At 36.2% G+C, this 13,207-nt stretch overlaps 1 protein-coding gene across 1 annotated transcript in view; it reads left to right on the plus strand.

The window, feature by feature from the left end:
* The window catches only part of LOC115224434 (chymotrypsin-1), a 7,789-nt gene extending 1,164 nt beyond the window's left edge, over nucleotides 1-6,625 (plus strand). Inside the window, exons 3-6 of the mRNA XM_029795336.2 lie at nucleotides 977-1,116; nucleotides 2,172-2,306; nucleotides 4,522-4,667; nucleotides 6,393-6,625. Of these exons, the coding sequence (XP_029651196.1) occupies nucleotides 977-1,116; nucleotides 2,172-2,306; nucleotides 4,522-4,667; nucleotides 6,393-6,542 (571 nt within the window). The 3' untranslated portion in view covers nucleotides 6,543-6,625. The remainder of the gene's footprint in view (nucleotides 1-976; nucleotides 1,117-2,171; nucleotides 2,307-4,521; nucleotides 4,668-6,392) is intronic.
* The last annotated feature ends 6,582 nt before the right edge of the window (nucleotides 6,626-13,207 follow it).

The following is a 13,207-nucleotide window of genomic DNA, read 5'->3' on the forward strand; positions in this document are numbered from 1 at the left end:
TCATCTCATGCTAACTCGTCTCATCCATCCCTCCTACTCTCATCCAGTTCCATCTTAAGGCATGGCACACTGGATAATTGCCTGCATTTAAAGGTTTCAAATTTTGGCATAAGGCCAGCAATGTTAAGATGACGGTTAAGTTGATTACATTGACCCCAGTGCTCAAATGATACTTATTTTATCGACCCCGAAAGAGATAAAAGAAAAAGCCGACCTGAATTTTTAACTCGGGGCATAAATCTCGAAGAAGGGCTGTAGAGCATTTTGTTTGGTATGATGCTGATTCTGCCAGCTCCCTGCCTAATCATGCCGTCGTGGTTTAAGGTAATGTTATAGCAATACAATTCAAAGGCCAGTAGGCCTTAATAACTTCTGGTAGAATTTAAACGATAGTGGTGGCTCTCCGTCGGTTACGACGACGAGTGTTCCAGATGATCCGATCAACTGGACAGCCTGCTCGTGAAATTAACCTGCAAGTGGCTGAGCACTCCACAGACACGTGTACCCTTAACGTAGTTCTCGGGGGAGATTCAGCGTGACACAGAGTGTGACAAGGCTGGCCCTTTGAAATACAGGTACGACAGAAACAGGAAGAAAGTGTGAGAGAAAGTTGTGGTGAAAGAGTACAGCAGGGTTCACCACCATCCCCTGCCGGAGCCTCGTGGAGGTTTAGGTGTTTTCGCTCAATAAATACTCACAACACCCGGTCTGGGAATCGAAACCGCGATCCTAAGACCGCGAGTCCGCTGCCCTAACCACTGGGCCATTGCGGCCAGGGCCAGTTCCTGCTGCTACTACTGGGCCATTGCGCCTCCAAACGACAGTATGACATAAGAAACTAACGAGGTAGTTCAAGAAACATTCGTTATAACCAATTTAATTCATGGTGTAATTTACGAGCTAACATTAAAATTTAAGGAAGTTGCGTTATTCAATTAGAATCAGCTCAACAGTTATATATTTTCTCTGATTTTAGGACAGGAGACATCAAAAAGGTTAAGGTAAGTATTGGTTCCAACCTACGGTCTCGTAAATCTAACTCAAGAAGTGTAAGCAACATTGTGAAGCATAGTGAATACACAAACATTTTAGGTGATCCAGAAGACTATATAGTCAGTGAGTATTACTACTACTACTACCATATATTCATGTTCTTCTTTCCTTCTTTCTTCCTAAATTTCTTCATTTCTTCCTTCCATTCTTTCGTTCTCGGCTCTTTTTTTAAAAAATCATCTCTACATTTCAGTCTATTTTCCTATTTCTTGCTTTCCTTGTTTTGTCTAATTATTATTATTTTTTTTACAGATACCTAATATCAATTATATTCGCCTATGTATATTGTGGAGGCGCGTGGCTTAGTGGTTAGGGTGTCAGCATCATGATCGTAAGATTGTGGTTTCGATTCCTGGACCGGGCGACGCGTTGTGTTCTTGAGCCAAACACTTCATTTCACGTTGCTCCAGTCCACTCAGCTGGCAAAAATGAGTAACGCTGCGATGGACTGGTGTCCCGTCCAGCTGGGGAACACACACGCCATGGAAACCGGGAAACCGGGCCCATGAGCCTGGATTGGGCTGTGTGTTGTGTTCTTGAGCAAGACACTTTATTTCACGTTGCTCCTGTTCACTCAGCTGTAGAAATGAGCTGCGACTTCACTGGTGCCAAGCTGTATCGGCCCCTTTGCCTTTCCCTTGGATAACATCAGCGGTGTGGAGAGTGGAGGCTGGTATGCATGGGCGACTGCTGGCCTTCCATAAACAACCTTGCCCGGACTTGTGCCTGGGAGGGTAACTTTCTAGGTGCAATCCCACGGTCTTTCATGGCCGAAGGGGGTCTCCTCCTCCTCATATATATATATATATATATATATATATATATATATATATATATATATATATAACTTTATTTAGAAACAGCAGAAATATCACAAAAACTGTTACTCAGAGTTTTACGTTCCCGTTCGTCGGACAGTTTTGTTAGAATGGAACAGAAATGACGATATAATCAAACAAAAACAAAAAAAAAACTAGTTTAAAGGATAAACCTTTGAAAAAAGCTAGATAGATAATGTATATATAGATACACACACATATATATACAAACATATATATATCATCTTGGTTGTTGTACATATAATACACTCATGTACTATTTCTGTTTTACCTTCAAAGAGAATGACATCGCCATATTGACACTAAACCAATCAGTCAGCGAAGGAAACTGTGTCCGGTTCGCATCACTGGCAAGTCAAGGAGAAACGTTTGGCACTTCAAGATGCATCGCTGCTGGCTGGGGAAGATTGGCACGTAAGTAGGAGAAGAGTTTTATTATAAAACTTTGTCAGAAATAATCAATAATATTGTGAGGTATGCTTGCCATCTCAATATGGCTAACTACTAAGGGTGGGTGTTACTGTAGCTTGTAGCCCCAGGAGAACATCGTCTCCAGCTGGCTTTAGGTACACTTTCTGTGCCCTTCCCTCGTCAACCTAAGTGATACGCACGGACTGCAGTTTCTAGGTTTTGACCTGTTATCAGGGTACGACAATCACCGGTTTTCGATGAAAAGGTGTTCCAATGCAAATCCTTATATCGTTTTTCCAGTAACTTTTCGTCACTGATCTCGAAAAACTGTATGCAAGCAATAATAAATCTCTGAACGAGGTATAATCAATAATATTAATATGCCAATTTGTACTTTTTGTGCGTACCTGTCGTGTGTGTCACACTTGCTTCAAAGAAGTGAGTGGCAAAGCGAGAGGAGGACAGAGAGGAAGTAAGAGAGAGAGTGAGGGAGAGAGAAAAAGAGAGAGAGAGAGAGAATGAGAGAGAAAGAGAGAGAGTAAGGGAGAAAGAGCGAAAGAGAATCGTACTCATTCCGCAGGGAATCGTACTCATGACTTTACGATCGTGGGTCGAATACCCCTAACCACTGAGCCACGTACCTTCGTTCTCTTAACCGTAGAGAAAAGGGAGTGAAGCGATAGAGACAGCGAAAGGAAAGCCTCAGTCATATACAATGACAATTAGACTGAAATACAATAGATCTTTTCTAGCTTCTTTACTTTTAACAATGAAGAAGAGTGGAAAGACATTTAGTAATGAATAGCGGGAAAGTTTTTCAGGTGTTTACGTTTTTATTCTGGGAGTTCTAGAACGATCGACTGTTAGTTCTATCTTCTTCCCCCACCTCCGGTACTTCACCTTCTTTCATAGTTCTTCATGTCTTTTAGTTGGGGTGGGAGTGGGGAAGGCCATGTTTTTTTTTTTTCAGCCACGTTTAACGTTTCCTCTACAAACTACAAACAAGACCCCTCACCTTCCATTTTTTTTCATACAAAAACTAATGCAGATTTCGAACAGGGTATAGCTGTGAAAGGAGCCCAGAATATGGGTAATACCCTGCTACAAAATGGGTGGGAAAGAAAAGTTGCCAACAGGTGGCTACACGAAATTCTCTATACTTTAAAGAGTGTCTTTTACTATAGGATCAGGCCGAACACAGCCCGTGAGTGAATTTGGGAGACGGAAACCGAAAGAAGCCTGTCTTATATATATATATATATATATATATATATATATATTAGATATATATAATATTATATATATAATATATATATATATATATATATAATATATATGTATGTATATATATATATGTATGTATGTATATATATATGTATATATATATATATATATATATATATATATATGTATTGTTTGTTCCTTCTCGAGCCCTGCCTGGCTCATAAGGTCCGGTTTCCCGGTTTCATTGGCGTATAGGTTCCCCACCTGGACGGGACGGCAGGAAAGAGTGAGAGAAAGTTGTGGTGAAAGAGTCAGCAGAAGTTCGCCATCACCTTCTGCAGGAACAGCGTGGAGCTTAAGTGTTTTGCTCATAGACACACACATCGCCTGGTCTGAGATTCGAACTCGCGATCCTTCTGAAGAATGCTGTCAAACATTCGGCGGAACCTTCGTAACTATAAATGAGCGTGAATATATCTATGTGCTCGTACTAATGCAGATATAGGCGCAGGAGTGGCTGTGTGGTAAGTAGCTTGCTAACCAACCACATGGTTCCAGGTTCAGTCCCACTGCGTGGCATCTTGGGTAAGTGTCTTCTGCTATAGCCCCAGGTCGACCAATGCCTTGTGAGTGGATTTGGTAGACGGAAACTGAAGGAAGCCTGTCGTATATATGTATATATATGTGTGTGTGTGTATGTGTATGTGTTTGTGTGTCTGTGTTTGTCTCCCTAGCATTGCTTGACGACCGATGCTGGTGTGTTTACGTCGCCGTCACTTAGCGGTTCGGCAAAAGAATGACCGATAGAATAAGTACTGGGCTTATAAAAGAATAAGTCCCGGGGTCGATTTGCTCGACTAAAAGGCGGTGCTCCAGTATGGCCACAGTCAAATGACTGAAACAAGTAAAAGAGTAAAAAGAGTAATATACGCCGTTATTTTAATCAACTTATTGAAGATAATCATTATTCGGTTTTTCATGTGTTATTTTTCAGCTGACGGGAACATCCCCGATGCGTTATATAAGGTACCGCTTCCCATTGTTCCTCATGATGAGTGTAAAAAGAATTCAATTATGCAAATATCGGAAGGTGTTCTTTGTGCTGGTGATTTTGTTCTAGGTGGAGCCTCAACTTGCCATGTAAGTTGCATTCATACTATTTGATATATGAACACGCGCCAACTACCTACATACACATATACCACAAATAAAATCACACGCAAACCACCAACACACATTTACATGCATATGTGTGCGTGTACTGTATAGATAGATAGATAGATAGATAGATAGATAGATAGATAGATAGATAGATAGACAGAAAGACAAACAGGCTGATAGATAGATAGATAGATAGATAGATAGATAGATAGATAGATAGATAGATAGATAGATAGACAGACAGACAGACAGACAGATAGATAGCTAGATAGATAAATATATATATATATATAGATAGATAGATGGATAGATAGATAGATAGATAGATAGATAGATAGATAGATAGATAGATAGATAGATAGATAGATGTGTAGATAGATAGATAGATAGATAGATAGATAGATAGATAGATAGATAGACAGACAGACAGAGACAGATAGACAACATAACATGACAGTCCTGGTTAGGACGAACGTTACTGCTATTTAGCCCCAGGAAACATCGTCTCCAGATAGCTGTATGACACACTCTCTGCGTCCTTATATTTTTGAGCACGGGAGTTTAATATCACCACTCAGCACAAAACAATATCTGTGTATCACGATTTCTGGGTTATTTCCCTTCATCAGTACAGAATAACTGTTCGGCTAGACGTGGCGATGCTAAATTCTTGTTCGAAATATAATATAGTTTTCAAAGTGACACACAGCCACTGATCTAATAAAATAGAAGATTACTATTTGTAAACCTCTCAACGAGAAACATTCTGTAAAAGTACTCTAGAGTAAAGATTATTTGCCAACATAACGTGGCAGTCGTGGTTAGGACGAATGTCACTGCTACACACACACACAGACACACACACACACACACACACGTCACTAAAGTGATAGAGAGGGCAAAAACCACAGGAGCACTATCTTAATGACTTTCAGTCATTAAGATAGTGCTTCTGCGGCTTTTGAGTTGTTTTGACTCTTATTTCTAGCAATGCTGGTACTACTTAGTCCCCGCTGTCACCATAGTGACATCTATAAATTTACCTTTAGGTTGTTAAATTGCTAATAAGCCACTCATATTGTGTGTTGTGTGTGTGTGTGTGTGTGTGTGTGTATGTATATATATTATATAAAATCCGTTCTGTCTGTGTATGTGTGTCTTCTAGGATCTCGAGCACCCTCCATCCGATTGCGCTCAAATATGATATGTAGATACCGACGGTATCAGGGCGTGTATAAGTCTTGACAAAAATTACAAAAATCGATTCCAGGTGTGAATGCAATCGATAAAGCCGTAGGAACGTGCATTTGTACGCGCAAGTACATCAGCTGTTATATAAAATTCGTTCTGTCTGTCGGAAATTATTTTGCCTTAACTTCGTTTCTTTCTTGCCAAGCTTACTGTTTAAACCATGTTTGCGTTCTCCCAGTCAACAACCTTATTATTACTGGTACTTTAAACTCTTCTGTTGCATATTTGTGTGAATAAAATCGTTTTTCTTTGGAATAGAAAAAAAGTCTATCTTTATTTCTTCTTTTGCTGGTGTCTCAAATTTAGGTTAAACCAGTGTTTCTCAAAGCGGAGGCCTATGGGACGGTCAGACAAGTTGTTTTGAGAAAATTTGGTTTAAATGTTTGACAACTCAGCACCGTCCATTGGACGGGGGGCGTTTTGCTCGTCTAACATATTTCTGTTGTTTTCCAGGGTGATTCTGGAGGTCCACTTTATTGTCCTAACTCAAATGGTGAAATGGTTTTAGCAGGAGTGAACTCGTTCGGGTACGAATGTGACGAAGACATAAATGCTTTCACTGATGTCGGTTATTTCAGAAATTGGATTCAAACTCATTTGTGACAAGTACTTAAATGAAAATGTTTTTACACTGCAGCGTACTCGGAATATTAGCTACTCTGTATAAATAATATAATGTAATATAATATATAATATATATTATATATATATATATATATATATATATATATATATATATATATATATATACAACAATAATATTAAGGAATGACCCTGACAGGCCGTTCAACTCACTTGAAAAGAGCAGCTAAACTCAAACCGCAAAATAGTAATTCTGAACTAAAGGAGAAATAAAAACATTTATCCCCCCAAAGTTGAAGGGGATAAATGTTTTTATTTCTCCTTTAGTTTCAGAATTACTACTATTTTGCGGTTTGAGTTAGCTGCTCTTTTCAAGTGAGTTGAACGGCCTGTCAGGGTCATTCCCTAATATTTTGTTGAATATATATATAGTCTGTGACTATTACTATTTTCTCACTTGCCGCTGGTTGCAGAAAATCTTTCTTGAATTTTCTTGAATTTTTTGCTACCCTTATATGATTAATATATATATTTATAATATATATATATCTATATATATATATATATATATAATATATATATATATATATATATATATTATATATATATATATATAGATATATATATATATATTAATATATATATATATATGATATATATAATTCTATATATATATATATATATTAATAATAAAATATTAGGAATAAATCTAAACTTACAGGGAAAAATCAGATTTAAGATTAAATCCAATTTTATAGTATAAATATATTATATTATATTATATTAAATTAGAGATAAAACCACTATTAGGCAAATCAAACAATGAAAAACATAAGCCAATACATAAAATTAATTTAATTTATATTATTTTAAATATATATCAAAAGTATTAAAAGTTTAATAAAAGATAAAGAGTAAAACACTACGATCGTTTCATGGCTGTACAATTCGAATAACAATAATTTAAATTCAATTAATAATTCGAGTTATGCTTACAGTCAATCTTCAGGTTAATTGAAATATCTAAAAATTAATCAGAAATATTTAAACAATATTTTTAAGATATAAAAATATAATAATTTTACGTATAATAAACTCTATTATCAAACTAGAAACATAAAACAACAATTATGATTATATCAAAATCGACTATAATGTTAAATATTAATTTTAATTTATAAGGTTAGGAAACACACCAATAATCTAATATCGGTATTAATCTAAATCTAATTACATAAATATTTAAACAATGACTATTATATATAAATTATCAATGAAAATATATAAATGTATATAAAATTATAATTAAGATCTAAAATATCTCTATAAATAAATATAAATGCACATATAATAAAAAACTTAATAAAATAATTTTTCATATTTAAAGATGAATAGCTTATTTCAAAATACAAATAACAAACTTAAACGAACTTCGGAAATCTTATGTAAAATACTTATAAAATAATCAATTCGTAGTAATATAGTATCGAATAAATACTATAAATACTATAATATAACTATCGATGGGAATAACTAGCGAATATCAATTTAAAAAAAACAATAACTAAGTTATGCTATTAAATTAGACATGGCCTGGACCAATCTTTAGTCGAAACATATCTAAGTTTATCAAAGTTTATCTAATTTAATTATAAGAAATAAAACTACAATTATACTATTAAAACATGTATAACAAAAGCCTAACTTTTTAAACCTCGTATACTTGCTATCAAAAACAAATCTATTGCTAAGTAGTATCTTACGAATAAACTTAAATTTAATATCTAATAATATAGAAAATTACGATAATTAGATCATTACATAAACAACGATATTTACATAGGAAAAATATTATTACACCAAAGACTTATACAATATTAACATTTACAATTTGAAGATCTTAAATATAAATAATACTTATCTTAGCGAGGTTTAGTAATATATATTATATATATATATATATATCTATATATATATATATATATATATATATATATATATATATACTTTCTTTTAAGCAGCAGAAAATTCAACAAAATCTGTTACTCTCTTAATTTAATAAGTTATGTATAAACGCACACACACACACACACACACACACCACACACACACGTAGATTTTATTGGGTACAACACATGTTTCGACCCGTTCTGGGTCTCTTCAGGTACATGAATAAAAAGTCTCACTAGAGATTTCTTGAGTCGGCTTTAAATATTCAAATATTTGAGTACTCTTTTTTCCACCTTGTTTCACATGTATGTGTTTCTTCCGGTATATATATATATATATATCTATATATATATATATATATATATAATATATATATATATATATAATACCGTAAATCCTCGAGTATAGTCCGCCCTTGAGTATAATACCACAGGGGATTTTTAGGGGGCTGTACCTCTGAAAAACCTAAACCTTGTATATAATATGCACCCCTTCTCTAACTTGAGTCAAGAAGGTCTATATAACGTCCTTGGTTTGTAAGACTCTAGACGGTAACGTCCTTTATTATTATTGTGTATATAACATAATGCAAACGTGTAGCTTTTTTGTGCATTTTGTTTGCAGAAAATAAAGAAATAACAGTAATAACGTTTAATAGATGTTGCTTACTGCAAGTTATGGATGATTCTTTTATGACTTCATTGCTTTCAGGCTTAGCTTAAGGTATTTTCGCGCCCGACATCACAAAATACATCTGAATAAACATTGCCGGACAGCAAATAGAGACTCGGACATTGCTTAGAAAATATTTTTCGTTTTTAACCTCGTATATAGTACACACTAGGGATTTTGACCTTTAAATTTTGGGGAAAAAAGTGCCAATTATACTCGAGGATTTACGTTATATATATATATATAATGGAGAAATTGTACAAAATGTATAAATGGATGATGAGTAAAGCACCGGTACAGTTTCGATTACCTGTTGTTATAGCGGTACGTAAGCCGACTCAAGAAATCTCTAGCGAGGCTTTTTATTGATGTACCTGAAGAGACCCAGAACGGGTCGAAACATGTGTTGTACCCAATAAAGTCTACATGTGTGTGTGTGTGTGTGTGTGTGTGTGTGTGTGGTGTGTGTGTGTGTGTGTATACATAACTTATTAAATTGTCATTGGTATTTCATCTACATGCAGCAATAAAACATGTATTCATTCTACGTATTTTTGTGTTCTGTTTCTTTATTCATTATTAGTGACAGAAGCAGTATTAGTCCAAATTAACGATCTGTATGTGTACACACACAGACACACACACACATACACAACACACAAAACACACACACACAACACAACACGCGCGCGCATGCACCACTAATGCACCACCACGCACACACACAATCACACACACACACAAACACCACACACACACACACACACACGCGCGTATGCACAACATACATGCACACACGCACACACATGCACACACACACGCAACACACACACCACACACACACACACACACACACACACACACACACACACACGCACGCACACACATCTTCTTTCGCCCTTTTCAAGCCTAGCCAGGAAGAAATTCGATGTGGCTATGGCTCCAAATGGAACCACTTCGCAGGCGAAAACCAATTCAGTCCTCGCTACCCTTCTCAGGCGAAGCGTACAGGCTAAGGGAGCGAAACTCTTGTGACCCTGAAAAGTTTTACCGATTTTTACAGTTCCACTGATAGATTGGATCTGTAGTCTTCGAATCAGCTATCTCCTTTCTGGTTATGAGAAGCCTAATTCTCAAGATGTATGTATGTATGTATGTATGTATGTGTGTGTATGTATGTGTATGTATGTATGTATGTATGTATGTACGTACGTAGTTACGTACGTACGTAGTAGATGTATGTTGTATGTACGTATGTATGTACTGTATGTATGTTATGTATGTATGTATGGATGTGGATGGATGGATGGTGGATGCATGCATGTATGTATATGTATGTATTGTATTGTATGTATGTATGTATGTATGAATGAATGAATGACTGAATGAATGTAAGTACGTATGTACAATACACACATATAGTTCATAAAGGAGAATCAGATATTCTCTGTGTAGAATACACCTAGCAAAGCTCAATAGATTTAAGCTTGAACGGGTTTAGAAGTAAAAGAGGGGATGAACAAGTTAGACATGAATTACAAAGAAAAAATGTACATATGTTTACATACAAAAAGGTCCGACTTACACAGAATACAAATGATATAGAGAATTAAAGGGTTTGAAGGAAAGTGCTAGAACCCAACAGCTGTTTCTTGGGGCTCCGTGGTCCAAGATAGTGTTTGTAAATTGATTCAATCGTAGGATGAGACGAGTCTCCGTCTTCAGGGAAGAGATATTATATTTGAGGTGTTAAATGAAAGAAGCTCAAAGGCAGAATGATTTTGTGGAGAGCTAAGTGAATTAGATGCGGGAATTGGGCGGGTATTCGTACTTACATATGTACGCAAGTTCAGCATTGTCTTCCTTGAATATCTGGTGACCGTGAATGATCTTAGTTTTCGAAGTCATAGTGATGAATAGTATGTACCGTAATATGTCAATAGGAAAATAGTAAATGCGACGTGGTTACATTCGTTGTGAATGCACAAAGAAAAATTGATTTGTAAGCGTACAGAAAATATATTCTGAGAAAGACACTTATGTTGTAAGAAATGATAAGAGAGATATAAAGAGTTCTTTTTGAATGTCACATGTTCGTCGAATGTAAATAATGTTCGTGTATAAACTTAAGTTATTGATAATTTTTTTTACAGAAAAAAAAAATGTAATAATAATAATAATAAAAAAGAGTTACAGTGTGGTGAAAATTGTTATGACACCGAAGTATGGTGGAAAAACCAAACCCAGTGAGAATATTTTAAAAGAAATCTATTTGGAATTCCACGTTGGAAATGTTGATCGGTTTTTGATTGATACTATTGATACCATAAAATTATCAACCATCGCACAAACAATAACTCTGAGCACCTCTTCAAACTCCACCCATCTAACACCCGTGGACATATTTACAAAGTAAGAAAACAGCACAGCTCCCATGACTTCAGGAAACATTTTTTCACGCTGAGAGTTGCTGAAGCATGAAACAAACTGCCGGCATCGGTTGTTAGTTGTCGGAGCACTGCATCCTTCAAAACTTCCATGCTTCCTGAGATTCGCCAACACTACACCTGATTTCTCCCTCATACACACATAAACAAGCATGTATCTGACTCATACACTGTTCACTTTCCAGACATTTGTACATTACTGCATGTACTTTATGTGCACTTTCTGACAAGTTGTGGTGCACCTAAGCACTGTATACAATAATTTCATTATATATTATTATTATTATTATTTGATGGAGAGAATAAAGGTCTAGCTACTGCATAATATTATTATATTGGCATCATCGGTGAGATTATAACAGGGGTCCGGAACTCTCGTGGGAGGAAAAAAATTCGCACTCGAACAGCCCTTCTCTGTCAAACTGGGATAAATGTGTCGTGCCCGAGAAACTCCGTTTGGTGGAGTGGCTGACGCAACGAATATCACAAACTCTTCTTCGTGAATACAGTTCTGCTAACTTACACATAGTAGGGGGTCATAGTTGAAATAGAATAATTGAAGAAAGTTAGACTTTGTTCAAGGGACACTACTCTTTTCAAGAGACACTACTCTACTGTACTAAATTTAATTTCTTTTCTGGGCACCGTTCATGAAATTTGGGGGATGGGAGTTAGTCGATTACATAGACTCCAGTACTCAACAGGTACGGCGAGCTGGCAGAAACGTTAGCGCGCCGGGCGAAATGCCTACTGGTATTTCGTCTGCCGCCTCGTTCTGAGTTCAAATTTCGCCGAGGCCAACTTTGCCTTTCATCCTTTTGGGGTCGATTAAATAAGTACCAGTTATGCACTGGGGTCGATATAATCGACTTAATCCGTTTGTCTGTCCTTGTTTGTTCTCTCTGTGTTTAGCCCCTTGTGGGTAGTAAAGAAATAGGTATTTGTTTTATCGACCTCACCGGAGTTTGAACTCAAAACATTTAACCGGAAGAAATGCCACTAATCATTTTGTCCGGCATTCTAACGACTCTGTTAGCTCGCCACCTTGCTGTAATATATAATCTAAATATTGCTAAAGGGAAATGTGTGAAGTTAAGACTGATGGAAACTTGCTACTAGTAACTTGCAACCCAGTACTAACCGCACGTGGTCGAGTGGCCAGTGGCCATACCAGCTCCCTACGAAAGTTGCTCCGTGAGGAGAACACGTGGGTGTTCAGCAGGATTTAAAAAACGGTCTGTCAATGACAAATGAACTACTTGAAAACTGACGGCATTCATATCTTGAGGAGGATACGGGTGCTAACAGGATTATGAAGTACATTGAAAACCCCTGGAATTGAAGTACACCAGTATGTAAAACATATATGCCTGGCCGTTCAGGGCTTCTGGTTCATGAAATGACTTCAAGACTGAGAGGGTTAGAAAAGTTTGGATATTTCCAGGAAAATTAACGGATCTTTTCTATTGCTGTCATAGATTTTGAAAATTTTTAATGAAGGGAAATTTTTGAAATTGATGTAATTTTTTACGCTGAATCCTATTTTGTTATTCATTTGTTCCAGAAAAAAAAATTGGGATAACGTTACAGGTTTGAAATTTGATCATTTTTACCCAA

The sequence above is a fragment of the Octopus sinensis genome, linkage group LG25 (genome assembly GCF_006345805.1).
Source record: "Octopus sinensis linkage group LG25, ASM634580v1, whole genome shotgun sequence".
Lineage (NCBI taxonomy): Eukaryota > Metazoa > Mollusca > Cephalopoda > Octopoda > Octopodidae > Octopus > Octopus sinensis.